Source organism: Pipra filicauda, unplaced genomic scaffold (assembly GCF_003945595.2).
Source record: "Pipra filicauda isolate LSUMZ 115617 unplaced genomic scaffold, ASM394559v2 scaffold167_size3244652_pilon, whole genome shotgun sequence".
Lineage (NCBI taxonomy): Eukaryota > Metazoa > Chordata > Aves > Passeriformes > Pipridae > Pipra > Pipra filicauda.
This window is the reverse complement of record NW_024104184.1, coordinates 1,322,570-1,346,102: the sequence shown is the minus strand read 5'-3', so window position 1 is coordinate 1,346,102 and position 23,533 is coordinate 1,322,570. Positions and strand designations below refer to the sequence as shown.

The 23,533-nt window shown below is 43.8% G+C and overlaps 2 protein-coding genes across 2 annotated transcripts in view; both read right to left on the bottom strand.

Annotated features, from left to right (window-relative positions):
* LAMB1 (laminin subunit beta 1) overlaps nucleotides 1-2,721 on the bottom strand; it is a 43,176-nt gene extending 40,455 nt beyond the window's left edge. Inside the window, exons 1-2 of the mRNA XM_027731971.2 lie at nucleotides 2,615-2,721; nucleotides 2,256-2,425 (exon numbers count right to left, since the gene is read on the bottom strand). Of these exons, the coding sequence (XP_027587772.2) occupies nucleotides 2,256-2,425; nucleotides 2,615-2,651 (207 nt within the window). The 5' untranslated portion in view covers nucleotides 2,652-2,721. The remainder of the gene's footprint in view (nucleotides 1-2,255; nucleotides 2,426-2,614) is intronic.
* A 4,551-nt stretch (nucleotides 2,722-7,272) lies between these two features.
* Nucleotides 7,273-23,533, bottom strand: part of LAMB4 (laminin subunit beta 4) — a 40,589-nt gene continuing 24,328 nt past the window's right edge. Inside the window, exons 22-34 of the mRNA XM_027731901.2 lie at nucleotides 23,228-23,452; nucleotides 21,924-22,144; nucleotides 20,626-20,722; nucleotides 19,904-20,279; nucleotides 19,377-19,537; nucleotides 16,080-16,285; nucleotides 14,955-15,187; nucleotides 13,245-13,381; nucleotides 11,233-11,437; nucleotides 10,480-10,618; nucleotides 10,064-10,240; nucleotides 8,932-9,085; nucleotides 7,273-7,571 (exon numbers count right to left, since the gene is read on the bottom strand). Coding sequence (XP_027587702.2) covers nucleotides 7,432-7,571; nucleotides 8,932-9,085; nucleotides 10,064-10,240; nucleotides 10,480-10,618; nucleotides 11,233-11,437; nucleotides 13,245-13,381; nucleotides 14,955-15,187; nucleotides 16,080-16,285; nucleotides 19,377-19,537; nucleotides 19,904-20,279; nucleotides 20,626-20,722; nucleotides 21,924-22,144; nucleotides 23,228-23,452 — 2,471 coding nt within the window. The 3' untranslated portion in view covers nucleotides 7,273-7,431. The remainder of the gene's footprint in view (nucleotides 7,572-8,931; nucleotides 9,086-10,063; nucleotides 10,241-10,479; nucleotides 10,619-11,232; nucleotides 11,438-13,244; nucleotides 13,382-14,954; nucleotides 15,188-16,079; nucleotides 16,286-19,376; nucleotides 19,538-19,903; nucleotides 20,280-20,625; nucleotides 20,723-21,923; nucleotides 22,145-23,227; nucleotides 23,453-23,533) is intronic.

Here is a 23,533-nt window from a genome sequence, read left to right as displayed (position 1 = left end):
CTGCAGATAAGAGTATTTTCCATCCATATCACATTCCATTCATTTTGCCTGCAGGAGTCATCAAAAGGTATTTTTTTTGTTGAAATACCAAGTGTATTTACCTTTATGAATTAATGCAAATTGTCAAATGGAAAACACGCCAGGAATTCCATAAACTTCATTTTTAGGGGAAGTATGTTTTTTATCAAAATTGCAGTTTCAGGAAATCTCTTCCAACACACGTATTCTCCAGCAGAAGCCAGAACCAAAGGCAGCACCTACAGAAAATTGCTGAATTGCTTCTGTAAAAGTGCACATGTGCAAAACTGCATCTTCAACAACTCGTGTGAAATCACATTGGCTTTTAGGAGCTAGTTTGGAGATGCAAGTTGTTTGCATTAGGGATACCTCTTGTAAGGCTCAGTGCATGTCAAGGGGCCATCAGTGATTTAGTGATTGAGCCCTTTCAGCACAGGGTTGACTTGACTCTGAATCCAGATTGTCAAAGTCCTCCTTGCATCTTCACCTGCCATTGCAACTCCAAGCACATAAACTCCATCTGCACACACTACAAGGTGTGCCCATAGAAATCCAGCTCAGAGCAAGTCTGGCATCTGCTACTTGGGAAAACCAGAAGCTTCTTCACCAGGACGACGAAACCCCATCATGGCTATTACTACAAACTGTGCTTTTTTTGCATTGTCCTAGTGCCCCAAACCACCACTTCATGATTTTGCAAGGTAGGATGCAAACCAAACCAAAAGGGAGGGTTCCTGCCCAAATCAACTGGAGGAAGCAGATGATGGAGGGAAGCTCATTGCATGGCAATGAGGGAGTCCCAACACACCAGCAACCCATCGCTGTCAAAAGCGACACAGGCTTCATTCTTAGAGCACATTTACGGAGACAAACGTGGTGCTTTATCAGCCAAGAATGTGAGAGCTGGCACGTCTGCACCACATAGGCTTTTCCTTTCACCAGTGTGGCCTTCAGCGGCTCCTCCCAAGCTCAGTACTTCACCTACCATCAGTCCTCAAAGACTCCTCCAGCAGAGAGAATGGCAAGAGCAGGGGAGGGGTTCCAGGGAAGATGTCTGCTACTGCCAGCTCCAGGTTCCTCTGCCCTAGCACCTCATGCCACAATTCACTCCTTCTCCCACCAAAACTGAATCCTAGAAGACCTAATTCTGCAAAGCACTCAACGCAGCCAAGTCTCACGTTATTAAGAGGATACTCGGCACCTTCCCACAATTTCTTCAATACCACCCACGATGGTTCAGAAGTAACCAGGGACATCCTAAATGCTGAACTGGGGCTGTGAGATCAGGAATAAGGGCAGAGAACTTCTGAAGCGAAGCTTTTTACTGTGGCACTTCAACATTTTTTGAGACAACATAACAAAGTGCCATTGTTAGTCCGTTCTACAAGTGATGCTAAGCTGAAGTCAATCTCAATATACTCTGAAAATGTCCCAGTGAAGCTAAACCCTATGTTAAATAAAGTATTAACTCTAGTAGACAGAGCACTATGGTAAAACTAAAGGTGGTGAAGGAGGGGTGAGATTTGGTAACTTCAGGGCACAAATGGGTCAAGTGCTACAGCCCCTCCTGCTTCCCGTGGTTTTCCTTCCAAGTGCCAGAATCCGGCCCTATTGTCTCCACAGTAATTTGTTCGGAGATTATCCCTTTACTTTCAGTTCAACAGAGTTCCACTTATAACTGATATTTTACTCTTCACCATCCCTTCTGTCTTTGAGATTTTAAGTTTGGTGAGCTGCTTCTGGCTTAAATAGCAACGAGATCTGGATTTTCCACCAGATGTGCTGAGACAACCTCATTTACGTCCTTTCACTCGGAGACCATACACATGTAATTACATTATGGGAACTGTGGCCAAAACATTGCCGGGCCCTACAGCCCACTCTCCATCAGGAAACTGTCTAGACGGCTCTCAGCAAGCCTGGAAATAAAGCATTAATTGAACCTACTGCGGCACATTCCTCCTTCCATCCCTCGATCAGGAAAGGGGGGTCGGGAGCCGAAAGCCGCGTGGGATTGCCTGGACCCGGACTGTGGGGTCCCGCGCGGGGCACGATGCTGCCCCACCGGAGCCCACTGCCCGCGCCTCCCTCCCGCAGGCGGCGGCTCGTCCCCCGCACCGGCCCGAGCGATGCCCCCGCACCGCGGGCGCCGCGGGAGGCGATGCCGCCCCGCCGCCTGCACAGAGCGGCGGCCGGCGCGGTGCCCGGGCGTGCTGCCCGCTCGCCCCGCCGCTCACCTGGAGGTGGCTCACGATGCAGTAGGGCTCGGGCTGGCGGAGGCCGCAGGTGGAGGAGGCGGAGAGGCGGGCGGCGCGGCCGATGAGCAGGTCGCCGGTGGCCGGGTAGCAGCTGCCCTCGGCGCAGCCGTAGCTGTACTCGGGCTCCTGTGCCGCCGCGGGCCACAGCGCTGCGCGGCCGCGGAGGGAGGGAGAGAGCGGGACAGAGGGTGAGGGAGAGAGGGGGACAGGGGGTGAGAGAGGGCAGCGGGAGCGCGGTCAGGCTGCGCGCCCCGAGCCGCCCCGGCGGGCGCTGCAGGGGCGCGCCCGGCCCGCCGTGCCCCGACGGGCAGAGCGGAGCGGAGCGGGGCGGGAGTTACCGAGGCAGCAGCAGAGGTACAGCGGGAGGCGGCCCATGGCGGGCGGCGGGCACCGGCGGGATAGACGGGACGGGACACGGCGGGACGGGACGGGGCTGCCCCTCCACGCGCCGCCGAAAGCTGCTGCTGCTCCGCCGCTCCACGCAGGCGCCGCAGCTCCCGCGGCTCCCGGGCAGTGGCCCCGCGCCGTCGGGCGCCCCCCGGTCCTCCTCCTCCTCCGCCCCACCGCCCCCGCGGGGCCGGGCCCGGCCGAGCCCCTCCCGTCCGGCCCCCCGCCCCGGGGCTGCTTGGCCCCGCCGCCGCGCTCGTTCGGGGTAGGAGCGCAGGGGCGGCTGCCGTCGAGGAAGAGCAGCCCAGTCGGGGTGGGAAGCAGGGAGAGAGCGGCCCGGGGAGGGGAACTGCCGCCCCGCTGCAGACAGGGAGCCCCGAGGGAGGAGCGGCGTGCGATAACTGGGGGGGAGGGGGTGAGTGGGAGGAATCACCGATCGGGTGAGCCCTCTCCTTGTTCCTGTCGATGGAGAAACAATGAAGGAATGGAGTTAGTGCTGATGGGGCTGGGCCAGAGAGGGAGGGAAGGGAAGGATGGATGGATGGATGGATGGATGGATGGATGGATGGATGGATGGATGGATGGATGATTGCGTGGTAAGGCCCAAAACCCAGCAAAGAACCAGGGTGTTGGCAGCTGTCACGTGTGATGCTCGGTGGCCCCACATTGCCCGGTGCTGCGGTGCCAGCACACGTGGCTAAGGAATGCCGTTCTTATGCCATTCCTGGGGGTGGCGGCCTTGCTGCCATACATGGCCTGGTCTGGCCCTGGCACAGGCAGAGAGGCTCGTCAGATCAGCCGCTGCCAGGCTGTCACTCGTTTCACGTGGTGCTGCCTTCCCAGGGGCGCTGGGGCAGCTGCAAGGCGTAAATGACTGTGCTGGAGCTGCCCTGCGCTCCCAGCGTCCCGTGTCGGTTCCCTGGGCTCTGCTGGCAGACACGGGGGCTTCATCGGCTGGTGGCAGAGTCCCCGTGGCACCCAAGGGGAAGGTTTACTGGTAAATAAATGCCAAGGAGCGGGTATGAAGGATGGACGTGTGGCTGGGAGAGATGCCTGGGTTTATTTATCCGAGGTTTGCTTTCACATACGTAACACATGAACTTGTGTAAATCTTTACCATGTACAAGTGTCCCCCAAGAACACTTTGCCCTCACTATTTGCAGTGCCAGAGTGAAAACACACCACGGTCTGTCTGTCCAGCAAACCCTGCCGAGGTAGGTAAATATGCTCATTCTCATTTTACAGATGGATAAGCAGAAACAGAAAGATACCAAATGACTTGCCCTAAAGGTTAAACACCAGGTCTGAAACATAACCCAAGACTCCTGATTAAAGAACTTGTAGGGCTGTTTCATTAAAGATATCCATGAAGTGAAATCACTCTAAGCTGACAGGAATTGTAATATTTTAAACTTCCTTTGCAATATGGTCTTCTAAATTGACAAAACTAATTCAGTTTCATAATCCCGACATATTTTTCAACTTCAGTAAAACAAATATTTTTGTCCCACTAACAGAAAATGTTTTACTTTGCTGTGGTTAGAACCTCTTCTGGTCCATGGCAGATGAGCAGCAACATCACTCCATGTGCAACTGTGCAAGGACAGAGTGTTTCATTGCCACTGGAATTTTTTTGTCCCATATTTTTTCCACTTTTATTGAAGTTTTCTCCTTTTTTTTTTTTGTCTGTTTCACAGCCTTGTAGAAGTCCTATCCTCTCCTATACCTAAAATTGGGTAAAATTGCCCTCCAAGCTCCCTGATAACTGCTGTGCCTAGGCTCCTTCATGCCTTGCCAGAGACAGCATGCAAATACTCTTTGTTCCAGCCTGGGAGTGACTCTGCCATGTGGCATCAGGGATTGAGTTGGAGTTGCAGCCCCAGATTGGATGGCCACCATCCCTCATAACTGTGGTCACCTTTCAGAGGTAGCTGGAACTACCAGCATTCAGTGTGTGCAGAGAACTTGTTTGTGTCCGTCCCTCTCTGCAGTGCTCACAACAAATAGCGAGTGGGAGTATTTTAATTTGTTTCTTCAAATGACAAAAATTCAGTTTTGTGTTGTGCTCTGTTTTTGTGATTGGTGAAGCAGCTTTACAGCACTGCAGTGTCTGTGCTTGTGCTGTGTTGGAAGTCTTCTCAAAGAATAAAATTTCAGAATTTTACCTCAGTGGGATCCACTTGATCACTTGTTTTCTTACAACATTGCAGTTGTTGAATGCCTGGCAGACAGAGCTGAGGATATAATTTTGATTAAATATATCTTTGATTATATGTGGGTTTGGTTGAGTGATGTTTACATTTTAATTAGTGCTATTGAAGTCAAAATGCTCTACTGCAAGATACTGATTTCAGGTTTTTTTCAAGAAACAGTTTTCTGAAACCACTTCTGCCCACAAGGAACAGGTCCAGGGGGAACTAAAAATAGGTATTTTTGATCTAGATGTAGCATTTTCCCCACAAATTAACTTTGAAAAAACACTTTAAAAGTTTTTGTGCCACTTCCAATGGGGAATGCTGCACAGTTGTAAACCTCAGAAGCAGTCACAGGATGGATTTAGAGCTGGTCCCATCAGGTTTGCTTCCTTTGTGTGTCTGAGCATGCTTGGAGGAAGGCTGGGGAGGTTAGACTCCACGCTGGCTTTCATCTTCCTGTTTCCGTTTTTCTTCCAGCGATTTCTGTTTCCCCCCATGGATACATTTAACTGCCTTGTGTTTACAGATTTCCTCATCTGTACAGCTTGTGGAAAGCCATATGGCAACTCTCACAGCCAACAGTGGATTTTAGAAGGAAGTTTTCTTTCAATTTTCTACTTGTGAATTCAGATTTTTAAAGCCATGAATGAAATAATTTTGGTTTATATGCAATTGGGAATTTCTGTCTAAGCGTTTCAGTTTGCCTCTTCTGGGTGCAGTGCAGCAAGGATGCATTGAAACCTGCAGAAAATCCTTTGTTACCTGGAGATCCGTGTGTGAACAGCTTGGTGTGTGCTCCGAGTAAAACAGAGATGTTCTATGGCATTATGGCAAAGTCAGCCTAAATACAGGCATCTGACTACAGCCTAGTAACTTACAAAGAAGCCTCATACCTCACAGATGATTTTTCAAAGTGCTAAAATTCAGAAAATGCTAACCTGCAAATTACATGCATTCCTGCATTCAGGTGGCTCTGTTAGATTATATCAAAATTATAATTTGATTCCATCATTTTCACAACCGAAGCTATTATGTGTGGAATGCATGTTGCACATTGCCCTGGAGCACAGCTGGTTTGAGTTAGAGGAGTTATCTCTGAAATCTCATCAGTGCCAGCAATTCCCACCCAAGCCCCCCACTGCATACCAATGCTACTTTAGCTCTTGTAAACACAGGATGATAACTATGCAGTGTTTATCTCCCTGGGATCGATAAGGATTGTTTTACGGGTGCTGCTGGCATGAGGATGGGTAAATGCTAAGAGCCCTGTATTCCTGCAGAGCATTCCTTGTTTTATAGATGTGGTTTGGGCTGCATCTGAGCTCTGAAGCAGCACTGGGCTGAATGAAGTCCATGATGAATGCTCCCTGTGGGACAATCCAGCCAGGAATGACACGAGTTTCTGGGGAAAAATGATAATGAGAAGGTTTTTCCTAAAGAGATTTAGACAATCTTGAGAGAGGAGGGAGAAGCTGGGAACCATCACTTGTACTGTGTTAAGGTAATCAGAAATATTTCAGTGAAGGTTTTGCAAAGCTTTTAAAAAATCTCTTTCCCTTTCATATTTAAGACTGTTTTTAACTGAGGAAAAGCCATCATTAGGTCTGTTCTGTGTCCTGCAAGAATATGTATACCAAGGGTAGGATTTTGAAACAGAGGCATAGCTCACTTCAGTCTTTTTAAAACTCTATCACTTCTAAAGCATCTGCTTAGCCCCAGTTTCCTTCTGTATTTAAATAATAAAAGGAATGACAAACTAAAATTTAGGCCAATTCCTACCTTCTTTATCGCTTCAAAAAACTGCTGAGTAAACCCTGACTTTTGCGAAGTGCTGCATGTGGGAGAAGAGCTGGAGAAACTGTTTTTCAACACTTCTGGCCCTTTTGAGTCACTGCTTAAACCAAAAAGCTGGAGTTATTCTCCAGTTGCTGGTTGCATTAATGAAAAATGTGGGAAACCCCTTATAAGCATAAGAAAAATAGGCATTGCAGGAGGTCCATTGACAAAGGAAGGTTCTTCCAGTTGCTTTCAGTGTTAAGCATCTGTGCACTGCCATCCAGTGGGCACTGGGAAATTGGCTCTCTGTTGCCCACTGCTAATGGGCTTGTGCTGCATGGAGGTACTTGCCCATTGCATTTTCATAGATTAACAGAATATGCTGAGTTAGAAGGGACCCATCAGGATCATCGAGTCCAGCTCCTGGCCCTGCACAGGACACCCCAGGAATCACACCATGTGCCTCATAGCAATCACACCATGTGCCTAGCAATCCTCCTTTTGATTTCCAAACTCTAAATCAAGAAGCCCTATGCTGTGCACAGGAGTGTATTACAGAGGTCCCTTAAAGACTACAGCCTGATTACTAAATCAGCTGGTTTATTAAAATGTATTTCCTACTTCCATATAAACTCAACTGGGGGGGGAGGGAAGAGAAAATTACATTATTCAGTGTGACAAAATTCTATATGCTCCTTCAGATGTAATTCCAGAGGACAGTCCCTTGTACCAGGAATCTCAGGAGGTGGTAATCATAGAGACTTCAGCTGCATTTTACCTGATGGTCTGTTCAGACCCTAACTTTTGCATGTTGCATACTTGCTTTCCTGCTCCATGATTTCATTTTTAATGGCTATCACTTTTTCCTCTAGTTGTCTCAGTTGCTCTGCCTTGTCTTGTTTGGTTTGATTCAGTTCCTGAAGCTTCTTCTCCAAATCTGGAAGAGCAGAGACAGGCAATGGTGCTCACATTTCTTGTGTAAGTAAAATCCAGGGATTAACAGCATTTCTTTTCCCAGAAGTTTTGGAGACAATAAGCCCATTTCAAATGGGGAATGTTATATATGCAACTGGAGGGGAAAGTCTGGCTTCTGGATAGTAAGAGAAGCATGACAGCCTTAAAGAAATCAATTTCTCAGCATGTGCTTTTGTCCATCAGCTAGGATGGGGCAAGACACAGACCTCTTAAAGGACTTGGTTTAAGTGGAAACACTCAGAGGAACAGTGTGTCCACTAATGTGTGTCAAGCCTGGACAATTCAGGAATAATGGGCTTAGGTCTCCCTTACGGGAATGTTTTCTGCTGATCCCCTTGAAGCTACACGAGTGTAAGCACACTGGTAATGAGTATTCCCTACCTGCTTCCAGCACCCCTGTCATAGGGACATTTGAAGTGACTGAGAGAAGCACTTAATGCTTCTCCTCGAGGTATATGCTCAAAATATTTATTTGGATCCTGTCCTGGAGAATTTGCTGCTGGGATGGAGTCTCAGCTTCAGTTTTGCTGATGTTACATGGTATTTTCAGATGTTGAGCCTGGTAGGATCCTAGACCTAAGGATTCCCAGCGGGAATGCCCAGACCTTTGCTACAGGCAGAATTAGGTTTCCTGTGTGCAGTGACATGAGATGGACTCTTCGTTTTTGGTGACCCTCTAAACCCACCCAAGGTGAGATGTGTGGTGGTGTGGGAGGACTGGTGCTGGTACAGCCAGAGCAGCCACAGTCTCCACTGCCCATGACCCCTCTGCTTCCCAGTCATGGCCCCACAGATTCAGGGCACGTCAGCTTCAGTCTCCACAAGCCAGTAATTGTGCCTGGTTTGTTCTGCCATTGCTCGGAGATAATGTCTGAAGGGGAACAAGTATGGACTGATGAAAAACAGCTACCCTGCAGCTCTGTAATACAAGCCATCACTTGGGTAATATAAGGAAAGACAGAGCACAGGTCCAAATGCCCAAAGCAAGTGCATAAATTAGGGCCTCCAACTAAGTCTACAGCCAAGTTTTATGCAGGTTTTGCACTTGTCCTGTTTTTAAACTGACTGAATAAAATCTCTGCAAGTGCCTGTGTGGACAGTTCTTAAACTCTGCTTATAACAACCAATTTATGTCAGAAAAAGCCAAATCAACTCAACTACTTTTAAACTGAGTAGCTTCAGGGAGGTATTTTCACCAGTTAAGTTGTTTTAAACCCAATTTCAGGTGAATCTAGCCTGTTAGTGTCTGTGGGCAAGGACTTCAGTCTTGAATTCATAACTGTCACAATGTTTACGACTTGCTATAGAAGTGAGAACACCACCTGTTATTCTTTTAATCTTTTTTTCAGTCTCTTCAGCCAGTTTTTCTGCTTCTTCTTTCAGCTGCTTCACTTTTTCCAGTGTTACTTTTGGAGGTCCTTGGGCTTTTAGCTTTTCTTGAAGAATGGTGTACTTTCTTTTAATGTCAGCAAATTCCTGTAACAAAACGCCATTGCTTAGTTTAAGAGCATTTCAAAATTAATCTATTGTACAGAAGGAGATTTTTATACTTTTTTTAACATCCTCTTTGAATCAAACTTTAGATTTCTCATTCTCTTAAATATTAAAACAATAAATCCTTAATGCACATACATCAAAAAATGCTTTGCAAAACCTGATAAAAATCAATTAAAACAAACTGCCAGTGGAGTAATCTCAAGGAAAGGGAGAGGCAAGAATATAAAGAAAATATTAAGATATTTAAAGGTTATGCTGTTTTTACTTCTGTTGATAGGGCTTTTCTGTAAATTTCATTTTGACATAAGGCTTAATTCAAATTTAATTATCTGTAGCAACATCGGGATTTTTACATCTTTGGCTGGCTAATCCATTCCCTGCTGATCTTGGTTGCTGTTGAGGCTGCAGTTTAGATTTCACCTTGGTTTCTTCTAACTTGGAAGCAGTCATGCTCCAAGCTTGTGCTGTGGGTGCTTGGTTCTTCTTGCAATTTTAGAAAATTTCTAGCTGCATTCTCAAAAAGTGAGCTACTGAAAAACACCAGGCCAACCAAAAATTCCAAGTAACTCCCACAGCAATTTTCTCTGAAGGAGAACAGCAAGGGATGAATGGCCAGGCTGCTTCCATCACTCATGTATTTTAATATCTGGTTTTATGATTTGTTCTGTTGTTTTTATTGGTGCCCATGGTGACTATGAGTCTTATACACAGTGCAACAAAAAATGTCATGGAGTAGCCAGAGAAATGTATATGTTTTCTTTCATTCAAGCAACTACAAGTATATGACAGAAGCCTTAAAATAAAACATAAATTATACTTAACCTGTGACATTTTACACTGCATGGCATAAGGAAAATGTTAATAGTTTTGAGGGCAGCAGGGTAACACTTCTGAAGCAAAACTACTATGAAAGATGAAGGGAATTTTTTTCCCTTAACACATGCCAGAAAGGCTTACATTATCAATATTCTGGGCTCGCTTGTGTGCTGCTTCTGCCTCTGCTCTTGCCTTTGTAGCTTGATTCTTGTTCCTCAGCGTTTTTGCCTGCCAGGTGGCAATTTCATCTTCCATCTCAGTCTGTTTGGCTGACAAGTCATTTAGTTCATTGTTTGTGTTGTTCACTCGGATCTCAGCCTAAAACAGAGCAATTGAAATTTCTGGTTTCTTATGCAACGTCCATCCAGCTTGCAGAGCATGGTAATGAGGGAGATAGTCAATGGATTAAGAAGAAGAGACCCTTAACCAGTATGGAATTGGTGTCATATCTGTGCCACAATCTGGTTTTATTTATTTAAGTTTACATTAAGGAAACTTCAGGATGAAGTTTCTCTTCTAAAATATGTGTAGCAAATAAAATATTTACAGCAAGATACCTGTGAGATTTGTGTTCTGATGCCTTGTATCTCTTCATTTAACTTTATGTTGGTGTTTTTGGTGTGTCCTTGGGACTTCACAAGATTTTTCAGTTTATTATTAATTTCATCCACAGGCAGAACACCTTTAGCTGCTTTGCTAAAATGGAAAAATAGAATCTTGTGTAGTATCGTGGTGTGGAGAACAAAGCAAGAACATGTACCCATGCTGACATGCAAAAATGTTTCCTCAAATTCAAAAGCAAACATAAAATTGGGGTTTGGAGGTTCATAAAGCAAAACCTCTGTAAGGGACTTTGTGTGGGAGCTCCTGAGCTGCTGTATTCAAGGTGAGGCTGGATGCTATGGGCTGCGTGGTGGTGCACTGGGAGTAGGGAAGACTCATGGGTGAACATGTTTTTTCTCTTGTTTGTTCTTTCTCATCCTTATTTAAACCACTCAGTGAACCAGATCTAATGCTCCACCAGGTCCAAGGTGGAAGTAAGTAGCTGCTTTGGCCTCTCTGACTCAGCAGGCACAGGAGCCAAGAGCTGGCAGGAGCTGCTTCCTTGCAGCACGTCAGCTCCTGCAGCCGAGCAGTGATGGCTCCTTCCTGCCGGAGAGGCCCCGTGGAAATAGCAAGGTGAAATCTGCTGTCATCTGAACTTTCCCTCCAGTGTCACTAGGATACTGCCAGGGGTGTAGAACAGTCCTACTGTGCTCAGTGTCAGCCCAGCTGGAGCTGGCACTTCAATATGAGAATACCCTTCTTACTCGGCTTCTTGTGCCTCTACCAGCAGTGTCTGAGCATCCTCCGTTTTTACGTTTCCCTTATTGTTCAGGTGGTACTCTTCACAGTGGTTCATAATGCTCTTGATTTTGCCAAGCATTCTTGTGAGCTCTTGTGGAGTCAGGGAAAGGTTTATTTGCAGAACATAATTTGCCACCTTCTCAATGTCTTCTGGAGGCGCACTCTCATCTGCAATAGAAATGGAGCTGAGAGCATCCTGAAGTGTCTCTTTCCTCCCAGTGCAATGTAAATGGTCATTATGGCTGCCTACCCTTTGAGTTATGTGGGAGAATAAAGCTGACAGGCACAGCAGGGGGGTAAGAGAATTATCTCCAACATTTTGTAATTTAATATTATGCTTCCAGGTACTGCTGTTAGTGTTGTCAGAACTGGCTAAAATGAGGATTTGGACCCACTTTGAACTGAGTTATTGAAATTCTGTTGTAGAATCGAGCCCATGGAAGGTTTTAAATCAGTGCCCAGCACAGCTAGATGTGTCACAGCCCATTTCTCCCTTGGCTCACAGATCAAAGAGGTGCTGGCAAGACTGGGGTGTGAATGGAGCTTTCCAAGCTGGCCAGTGGGTGTAATCCCTTCCCTGGAGTTGCCACAATATTGAGAAAGTGGCTCCTTCCCTGGTTAATGAGAAAGGCTAAGCTGCAGAGGGAACCTGGGTCAGACTTGGATAGAATGGGAATTTACAATAAAACCCCTATATTTTGACAATTCCCATTGCAAATGAATGAGCTTGTCCTGGCTCTTTGCTAAGAGGCACAGGCACACACAGAGCAGTCAAATTCTCCTCATGGGTTCTGTTTTCTGCTCACTTCCATTTATAGACAAGACCTTGTGTGATAAACAGTTGAAACATAGTTAATGTTTGTGCTAATGCTCCAGAGCAACTCTGCAACAATTAAATAGAAGATATTTAGTGTGCAAACAGTAGTTCATTCCTGAGAGTTATTTTCTGTAGAAATATATTCTTGCAAAATCACCGTTCACATCAATGTAGAGTACAGCAGATTTAATGTAACTTTATGCATCTCAGCTGTTACTGTTCTTAAACTTCAATTAACAAAACAAAGATTTGAAAAAATCTTTTTGTAATTGTTAGTAAATGCTATATGTCTACTAAGAAACATAAAAGAGCTAAAGGTGGAATTTTCAGTTGCTATCATATAAGACTCTGAGAATATTAAGGAATTAAATGGACTTAAATCTTCCAATTCAATAAAATAATTTAAATGTTCCTGAACAAAAGGAGTTCTCTGTCATCTGCCCTCACACACACTTGGATGTAGAAGTACGAATGCCAAAGGGCTGCCAACATGCAATCCATAGACATTTATGAGGTCAGAGATTCAAGAGATTAAAAAAATCCTGCCACATTTGAACCTCTTTGATGTGCATCTGGTAAAAAAACTTAGGGTCCATTTCTTACAGCATTTTTCGGCAATCGTGTGGGTGGAATATTTTTAGGGTATATATGGTTATTTTGTTATTTTTGTTATGAGAGCTGTGAAGTTCTACCAGAATCCTTTGATTCCTCGAGTTACAGCTTTACGGAGACGACGGAGCGGTATGTGTCCTAATTCCCACGCTCCCTATGGAGAGCCTCTATTTATGGGCCTGGAGGAAGGGGGTGGAATAACAATTTGAGAATTCATTGGACATGCCTGGCCATTATAAATTGTATGAAATTATCTTAGTAGTCCTTTACTCAGATAAACCAGGAACAGAGGGAATTCAAATTGAGCAATAATAATAAAAAAAGATAATCAGAACGTAAGAGATCTATTGTAAAATGAATATGAAGTACTGTCACCTGGGAGAAGGAAGCACTAGAAAAAAGGGATTGAAAAAGGTCACACAGATCAGGAGGTGGACAAGAAATTTCATGTGTATACAGCTACATAATTTTCTGGCTATCTATTATGCTATACTATATTGCAATATATATATAAAAAATGAGTCAAAAAGAACATTGCATATTTACCTAATAAGAAGTATTTCACTTTTTGGATGAACTCCTTAGTGACCTCTCCATCAACCTCAATTTGATTCCTGGCTGTCTCCAGTTGCCCAGTTAATTGTGAGCCTTTCAGTTTACTGTCTTCTGCCTTTTTTCTAATGCTTTCAATCTAGAAATATTATTAAAAATAGCAGTGCCATTTTCTGGAGGTTATATGTCATTGCTTGGCAAGTTGAGTTCTGACACAAAAGTAATTTTGATCCAAGCCTCAGCTGTAATCACTTGATGTGGCTTTGAAAAGCAGTAGGAGCCCCCATTGGGGAACTCCAGAAGCTGCTACATCTTGCCCTTCATCTGGCCTCAAAAAAAGCCTAAATCAAGCATTTTTTTCTCTCTGCAGCCACTGCTAAACCACAGCCCCCTTCTGTTTCCAAAAGAAAGTGCTGAGTTGTTACAGTACTGCAGCATGTCAGTGATCAGAATCAGATCTGAGGAGATGTGATCAGATTCAGATCTGATTGTAGAAAACTTAACATCATTTGTCATTTCATATTGGACTTGCTGTTGAAGAAAACATTAAAGAGGATACAAACAGGGAAGGTACAGTTCAAATTCAAGTCTTTAAAAGTTACATTTTGCCATTAAATTAGTATTCTTGATAATTTAAGTGAGAGCTTTAGATTAATCATCAAATTCCAACAATATTTTGCTTTGCTAGGGGCTTTGCCTTAAGGAAAGGCACGGGTACTGCCTCTCTGTGGTCTGCAGAGGAAAGAGATTCGGTCATTCTCCATGCAACAAGAAAAATGGTGATGTTTTTACTTCTGAATATTCTCAAAATAGTTCACTCATATTTTCACGGAGCTGCCTGAGGCTTGTGAGCACCAGAGGCAACGTCCCAGCAGTCTGGCACTCCCCACGTCAGCAGATGCCTTTTGCTGCTGCCCCTCGTCCTGGGGCCCCAGGCCTGTGTCCTGATTGCTCATTTCTGAACTCACTGGCTGTGATGCCCTGTCGTGTGCATTTTAAAAAGAGGAAATGGATGCCCAGGCACCCTGCAGGGACAGGACAAAGCCACAGCAGAATGTCATTTCTGTTGGAAAATGTGTTTGGCCTATAACTGTAACAGGCATCATGTCTGACTGTTAGTAAGAATGAACTCTTTACTGGTGTTTGGGGATTTGTCTTTTTTATTTCCTTGGCACATGTTGCATTGGCCACACTTTGCTTGAATTATTTTTCACTGCTACTGTGCAATACAGTTGACTAATTGATGCCTTCCTAAGCAGCATTGGGGACAGAAAAGCTTCATCTTGAAATTATTTACAAAAGTTATTTAATGGCAAACATAAGACTAATATGAAGTTGTATGAATAGAGCTTAATGCTATGCACAGCAGTAATCCCATTGCAGTAAGCATGTCAGGCTACTGACAAATGGTGCCATTTGAATCTTTCCCAATAAAAATATGGATAATACTAGCCTGAAGCCACCAATTTCCATAGATACAGGGCACCATGACCTGTGAGATCTTGGCAGCTGTGAGAAAGAAGAAGACATAGCTAGAGCCACAGTCTCTTTGGGGAGCTGGCACCTAATAATCCCAATACTGAACCATGATAGGTCTGTGATATAGGGACAGGGTCCATCATTATGTCACTGCTCTTTGTCCAAAGAGCAGGTGAGTTTTTGTAGGTTTGTGACATCCCAAATCTCATCCTCCATCCATTTCACTGAACAAATGTAGGTTTGATATACAGCACCTGATTCTCAGGTTCTTGTAGCTGAGTAGTTGAGTTATTTAGCAACACAGCAGTCTCCTCAGCTTTCTTGAATGCCTCAGTGGAAAGAGGAAGAGCTCCACTGCAGTTTAGGCCACCACACTGCCTGAGCCCAAGACCGTCCTGGCACAAAGCTCCCCGGCAGGCTGCTGTGACACAGGGCTGGTCTCCTGGCACACCACAGATCTGCAACGAGGAAGATGCTTATGTCAGTACTCCTCTGGGGGCCTGAGATAAATTCCTGAGGGAAGGAAGATGTTTGACATCATATGAACATTAACATAGGATGGGATTTTCCCTAAGACACAGTGGTCTGGTCTCTCTAAAGATAGGTGTCACTGTCAGTCACAGGTCCCTTTCCCCTGATTTGAAGGACGCAATGGCAGCCCAAGGCCCTGAGCATCCTTGCAGGACTCATTTGTTAGGCTCCACATGTTGCACTGACCCTTGCTTCACCCTTCTTTGGCAAAATGAGTGAAACCATCCTCTGGCCATATCCAGCCCATGGGTCAATGGTTTCTTCTAAAGGATCCAGATCACCTCTCACACAACATGCTACTGTGTTTAGCTCTCCATACAGTTTGACACAGATGTTAAGATTAAAGGCTGAGCTGGATGATCTCTTCCAGATCTGTCAGGACTGGCTGAAGGTACTATCAGGTACTATCAGTTGCTGCCCTGCGGAAGAAGAGAAATCCCCTCCTTTCCCATAGGTGATGCAAAGGATATGTGAGCAACCCCATCCACTTCAGAGCAAAGTTGCTCTGCTTAGCTTAAGTTATTCACAGAGGAGGTTTGGGTTAATCTTTCTGAAATAACATTGATGTCCTCTTGAGACTAGAGTGCTTAAACAGTTCCTTGTGCTGGGTCTACCCTGGGAACAATGGCTTCCAGAAGGTAGCTGAATAACTACAGCTGAGAATTGCAGCTGTTTCAGACGTGACTGCATGGCTGTGACAGGGAAATGTCATTTTCCATATTTAAAAATGCATGTAAGCACCCTTTCTAAAATAAAACTTACTACAACATCAAAAAAGAGGTTTTTCTTTAGATCCCGTTAAAAATCCACAGTGCCTACCTTTTCGTTCAAGTTTTGGATGTCAGGGCTTTTGATCATTTTGAGCTGTTGCAGCACATTACTTGCTTTTAAGACCTCATAGTCCAACATAGCGAGCATGTGGCTCCTGGTGTACTCTGAGAATCTTAGAAAAGGGGTTGTACCCCTGGTCCTCTGTTCTGCCAGCAATGATACTTCAAAGTGTTTCCTAATGTTGCTGATGGCCTCTGTAACAAGAGAAATAGGGTTTAGTACTAGCTGCATTTTGGTTGCATTTAGTTCATGTATTTACTTGAATTCTGGACTATTGGTGAGTGATAGGTGATTCAGTTTGTTGTCACTGGTGTTTCATTTGGGACAGCAGTGAGGGACAAGAACTGTCATTTCCTTAGCCAAGCTTTTTAATCCTTTACTCATCCAATGCCAAATAGGAATAATTATCAATGCTCATAAATGCTAAACTATATGAATGTATGGTGGATCCTATGTCATTTGTCAGAGTCCAAGGTGTGTGAGAAGCCAATGGAATAGACAGAAGTATGGAGATCCCATTAATGACACAAACTGCTACTGCTCTGCATTCATCAGTAGCTCATGCATTGCTGCCATTGTTGATTTGATAAAAGCTCCTGTCATTTACGCTGTTTTGAAGTTTAGACAGGAGAACTGTTTCTGCCAATTGTTAAACTTATGAAGTGATCAGCTCCCTCACTGAGAGTCAGGAAAGCATTTGTCCTTTCTGTTCAGCATAGCACCCAAGAGTTAAATGGTCTGCTAAACTGAGTCCAAAATTTAGAATACAAATGGGAATATATGAGGGGTTTTTTGGCTCTGGAAAATCCAATTTCAGGGCTGATGTGATAAAAAAAAAAAGTATTTCCATAATAAGCTCGTAGGCCAGGCAAAAAATCCTTTCTAGCAAGAGTCTTGTTTGCTTAGTAAAAGCTTTTCCTTAAGTAGACTCAAAAGGGTTGGAGAATATTACATTTTTTGCAGATTAATAGCCTGAGGAAAGGACTCAAGCCTTTTGCAAAACACATAATTTACATCTGCTGGTGCTGTTGAGGCTTCCCAGATCCCCAGAGAATCCAAATTTGTCCCCAAATTCCTAGGCGGAAATATGTGCAGAGCCAGAAGTGATTTGTTGGCAGTGAAAAAGCTGGTAAGCCACTCCATTACTAGTTGAAGTCAATGACAAGACACTGATCAAGTCCTGTGTGCTTTGATTCATTCTCTAAAGCCCTTGGTCCTGCTTTGACTGAAGCTGAACAATGTTTAGTTATCTTGTGGAATCAGGCCTATTTGTTTATCTTGTAATTCTTGGAAACAATATACAGTTTAAAGTTAGCTCCTAATACAAAATACCTGGCAAGAGACTGCTGCAACTCCGTATCTAAGCCAGAGACTGTTTTCTGTGCCATAATTCCATTGGAGGAATATTTTACAGTGATTCAGCTCTCCATTAAGTGGCCCAAATGCATTTTCCACGTTTGATTTGTGATAGAGCTGTCGAGCTTCCAAGTTCCTTTACGTTAAACACAGTGTCTTAACCCAGGCTTGATTTACAGCCTAGGAAGCTGCTCTCATTGCATTACCATACCACAGTGGCTGCAAAGCCAGGGGCCAAGGCTGGAAAGCCATAATTTAACAAGATCTCATAAACTGCAAACATTCTTTTAAGGACACTTGTGTCTTGGTTTTTTCAGTGGTTTTTAATTCATCATTAGATATTGACATTTCCAGGTCAGCTAGCTGAATGTATGCCTGGAAGGAAAACTCTGAGTCCTGATCCTCTGCAAAGAGAGGTAGGTAGGACCCCATTCCATATGTGTGCCTAGGGCACAAGTGCCATATGTGCCCCAGATGGTATACATGGCTATACCCTGCTCTACCCCACCAAAAAAGAGAGGAAAAAGCAGATAGAGCCGTATGTAAGATGTTCTGCTGGTCCCAAAAGGAAGGTGGAATGAAGGAGCCAGTCTCTCTCCCAGGTATCAGAGAAACTGGTTATCTTGAGGGGAATGCTATTTTTATGCTATTAGATGGATGGTAGCAGGACCAATGAATATTTGTGGCCCTGATAGGAAATTCAGCCTAAATTCAAGGTCTTCCCCTCCCCACACCCCCATGTGCTTTTTATAGGGCTGTTTATCTGTCTCCAGAGGCCAAAGATGAAGTGGGTTTGGAATGTGACCAGAGAGCACCATGGATGCTTCAGCTGCGCATCTACTGACCTCCCTGGGATTTATTGTTTCTTTGTCTTTCTCAGAGTCTACATGAGGATCAGTTGGATTGGGAAGTGGAGCCTGGGAGAGCTGTGCTGACTGCTCGCACAGGGACCTGAGCGGAAGAGCTGTCCCCAGGGGCTCTGCCAAGTACAACAGGGCACGGGAGCCCTAAATCTTAGTTAATCCCTCTTTTACCCTATTCCTTTCCCTCTGCTTTGTATTCTGTTGACTTTTCCTTTTTTTTTTTTTTTTCAATCTTGTCTAGACCAATCTTTTTCTTGCCTGAATGAAACACAGAGGAACTGTAAATGGGATTGCATTGCCTGCAGCTTGTATCTTCAGTGGTGGGCATCCTGTCTTCTGGGGGTTCATATTGTGGCAGCCATCTCTCTGGAGAGTATCCTGCTGACCATCTCCTGCCATTGTGGGTGATCCAGCATCTGATAGAGATCCCTGACTGATACATCTCTGTCTTTCTCCAGAAACCAGTCTGGGACATTGTCATTACAGCTATTAGCAGCTGATGGATACTATACTTAGCTCAAGCACAGACGGTGTAATTCTTTCAAAAATGCCAGGGAACTCAGTTCTGCCTTCACATTTTTTGATGATGGAGAGCTAGTTCTGTACCACATAAAGTTATGTATTTTCCCATGGGAACACTAAGAAGTTGCACTATGACACTCTGCTTTAATTAAACAAACCATTGCTGGACTACATTCTCTAAATATTGCTAAGAGCAAGAGGAGTCAAAAGTGGTGGAAAAATCCTTTGCTGTTCTACTGCATGATCTGTGAGTCTGTACTGTAAGAGTGGGTGACTTTTATATCCCAATGGCATTACATTCGGATTCGTGAGACTTCTGACTGATGGGACCCTGGCACATGCATCTGAAATTTGGGATGCTAGAAATCACAGCGTTTTAAGATAAAAGAGAATTTGGAAAGTCATTATAAAATGTTTTTAGTGTTTACATTTTTGTGCTGCCATAGGAAGTTAAATCTAGGGATCTTTGAAAAGTTGTATGGTTCAATGATGAGAAAAACATTCTGAAATTTTGTGGAAAATGTTCAATTCATTGCTGGCTTACCTTTGAAGTTCAAGTACTGAAAACTTTGATGCAGATGTATTTTCTGTTGTAGAAGTTCATACACTAAGTCAGCTTCTTCTCCAATATCTTCTAAGTTCTTGTTAAGGTCAGGAAACTCATATGGCAAACTGTGAAGGAGATCCATTTGTGCAACCTTTTGTCTGAAAGGAAAACGGCAGTTATGCAGAAGTTAGACTGGACTGTTCTTAAACTAGAACTGAGTTACACAATATTTTAGAGGGCAAGAGATACATTTCTAAATGAGCAGAAACATTTACTTTAATGGCTTATTTAGAAAACTTTTAGGATGAACTGGAAAATTCCAGCATTTAAGTATCTGTCGGGGGGGGGGGGATAGAAATATATTAAGGATTATTTTTTCACAGATCTATTGAAAACAGTGACTTTGTAGTCCAGCATCGGTGTGCTGATCAGAAGTGGGACTTAATGTATAGAGATGGCTGGTGGAGTCTGGGAAAAGCTGTTTCTCAGCCAAAGAATTTTTTCAGGAGCAGCTTAGCCCTTACTGAAGGTAGCCCTGAAACTCCCTGATGCCGGAGAAGGCCTCCAGTGAAAGGACAGGATGTCTCAAAATTTGCTCAATTTCAGAAATGGCGTCTTCAAAGGCCTTGAAGCGCATGTCGCAGCTGTGCATTCGTCCTCCTTTATCTTCCAGCTTTGCAGCAAACCTCATCAACCCCTGAACGGTCTGAGCAAGGGCAGCAATTTCAGTGTCCCACTGATCAAAACAAAGGTGACACTGACGGCAAGAGGGAAAGTCTTTCTCAAAGCCCCGGCCGCACTGGTCGCAGAAGCGGCCGGTGACCCCAGCACGGCAGCTACACGCGCCGGTGGCCTTGTCACACTGGGGCTGGCGGGTTCCCTCGGGGTTACACTCACACGCTGCAAGAAAGGGACAGCAAGTTACACCCAGTTGTGTTCCTTTTCTGTGAGATTAATGCATGCAAAAGGTATCATTATGCATTTCAAGATAATAAAAGCAAACCAGTGTTTGAGTTAGAGCAAAGTGGACTGCACAGCTAATGGCTCTTCTTCAGTTAACTTCCATTGTAACCATAGAAGTAACAATAGAGGTAAATAATATAAACGCTTTTGTCCATCTCATACATGCAAACATATGAAAGGTTATTTTTCTAGGTGTATGTCCCATCTCGCCTGTGAAGATAAAAGGTAAGCATTTATTTTGAGGCAGTCTCTAATCCAGTTGTCCCCAGTTAGTAATACTTACAAATGCAATGCATCTGGGGATTGCCAAAGTAGTTTTCCTCACATTCATCACAACGTCTTCCACTGTAGCCTGGCTTACATGGACACTGGCCTGTAAACTGTAAAGACAGTTAGGATTTAATAACTTCTGGCAGAGCCATGTGGCTGGATAGACATTATTTACTGTGCTTCTTTTTCTTCTTGTGACTTATAGCCGTATGACGACTGCAGCAACGCTGCTTGCCCACAGTCTTTGAACACCATGGTTTATATAGCATTGGCCCACCTTTCCCATCTTCCTGCTTAAGGTTGTGAAAACAAAATGCACTTTGAGAGGTGGCTTCACTTTACTAATCTGAAAGATTTTGTATCTTCCAGTCTACAGATGCTCTTTGAGAACTCAACCTCTATTATCTGAGATGATTCTTTTGCTTTGCAAAACAGACTAATTTTTTATTTTTGCTAGATCAAAGTACTCATCTTAACATTTCAACTTTAAACTACATGAAAACCTCAAGGGTATATTATGCACATTGCCCTGGAAAAATTATTTTGTAATTCAGCTATTAAATTAAACTGCTGGGAATTACTGCTCCAAAAACTGCTATAGCTCAGAAAAGCAGTAGCAGCTCTTTGAGATCAAGAGCTAAATTTGCTAAAAAAAAAAAAATAGTAAATCCACTAAATAAACTGGAATAAACAGAGAGTATATTGAAAGGAAAATGTGCACATACACCAGGAAGACCTTAGGATAAGCTCCTGGTGCTCTGAAGTCAATAGCAAAATTGCTGTTGACTCCATGGAACCACAATTTCACCTCTCTATTCTGAAATGCTGTTTTATTTTTCCTACATTCTAGCCCTAAAAAATGCACGGGAATTAAAAATGAGAAAAGGTGCTCTACCAGTCTGATAGATGAGGCATGATTAATGTAATGGCCCCAGCTGCTACTTTATGAAAATAAACACTTAAAAAATACTCATAAGACTCTTGAGTCCAAGCCTGGATTTCCTTCTTCCATATATGTATTGTTATGAGGCAGTTTTTTCCTATGTGATACCTTTTTACAAAGTGTTTCTAAGATCCACTTGACAAAGAAACAACAAGCAAAGAGAAATTTCTTACCAGCAAAGCCACAATATCGGGACAGGGCGTTTGATAAAATGACTTACAGTGGGATTGTGCCAACCACAAACTTCTAAAGAATTTTTGTTTTCAGGGAGTATGACAAAAAACTACTCTTGTTTACAAGAGGGACCTCACTGTGCCATGTCAAAACACTACCACCCTCGTTCCTGGAAAGCAGAGTAATTTTCTTGCCTGGTTGCACTGGTTGCTTTGTGAGTTTTTTGGATCACAGCCACAGGTCTGACATCCTTTTCTGCTAGCCAGGTCCCAGTAGCCAGAGACACATTGGTCACATGTGGCACCCACCACATTGGGCAGGCAAGGGCAAGCTCCTGTGGCTGGGTCACAGAGGCAGGCTGCGTCCCCCTCCGGGCACATGGCAGGGACAACACCTGCCTGATTGCACGTGCACCCTGGAAAAAGAAGGACAATTACTACAGCAGACGGTAACAGGGACAGCTGATGGACAGTCAGAGCTGTACATAAAGCCCATGCTGTAGGTTTACTTCTAGTGACCTTGAACACATTTTCAATCTCATACCTATCTTTCTGTAACTTTATATATTGCTTTGAGAAAACTTACTGCGAATGTTCAGTAGAGGCACAAAATATGAAAATGCAGTGAATTTTGAATCTTATTAGAATGAAATGTTAAATACGCTGAGTGAGGGGAATCTGATTTACAGTAGGCACTATCCAGTGTGGGAATCCCTAGTAAGCCAAGCAAGATAAGAAGCCTTCCTTGTGAGGAGCCAAAAGTGCTCGCTTAACCATTTCCAACAGACATTGTCCAAGAATGAACAAGGGACGGGCTTGGACTGTATTTTAGAGATTCCCAGAAAAAGTTTCCTGAAAATGCCTATAATTGTCTGGTGCATAAAAATTAGACCCTTAATCAGGCACTTTTGTGAAAATAGTTTTTGAGAAACATCGAGAAGAAGCTTATGCCTTGCTTTTCCTTACACTTGTGCCTTTCTGTTAAAACTGCTGAGTTACGACAGTGTTCTCATGGAGTCTTATAAATTGCCTGAACAGTCTCATTCTAGCCACTTAATGAAAACAACTGCTAAGGCAGGGAGCTCAGTAAGGGATCATCTGGTTAGCTGAGCATTGCTTAGTTGGCATCAGCCAGCAACATGGATAAACAATTATCTTTTATTTCTTTACTTTTGATTCCTTCCTGAATGAGCTGAATGCATATTTATTTTGCTAACAGGGAGTACTGTTTTCATTTCACAAATGAGCATTTCCTAGGAGTGATATTCAGTATGCGATTTAGTGAAACTTGGATAACATAGAATTTAATAGATGTCACATTAAGTTATTTGTATTACTCATATATTTATATGTGGTATATAGAGAAATATATTTGGTATTCTTATATTTTGCTCTATTCATCTGCTTTAGTTTTGTTGTCCTTCCAAGGGCTAGCTTCTCCCTTCTTTTAAAAAAACCTTTTCTTGGTAGGAACACACAGTTGCAGTGCTGTTACTTACTTTGACAGTTTTGATTGAGAGCTGAGCCAAAATAACCTGGTTTGCAGAACTGGCAGTTTGCTCCATGGGTATTATGTAAACACTTGATGCATTCCCCTGTGACCCTGTTACAAGACTCCGGGTCTGTCAAATCAATGTTACTGTTGCAGGGACATGGTGCACAGTCAAGCCCAGGGCTGTTTGGGTTTTTATAGAACCCAGTAGCACACTCATCACACTGATTGCCTGTCAGAGAGGAAAGTAAAAATACTGATGGGAATTCCAGTAATTTCCAGTAGTACTGTTAAAAGATTCAGACTGTCCAAA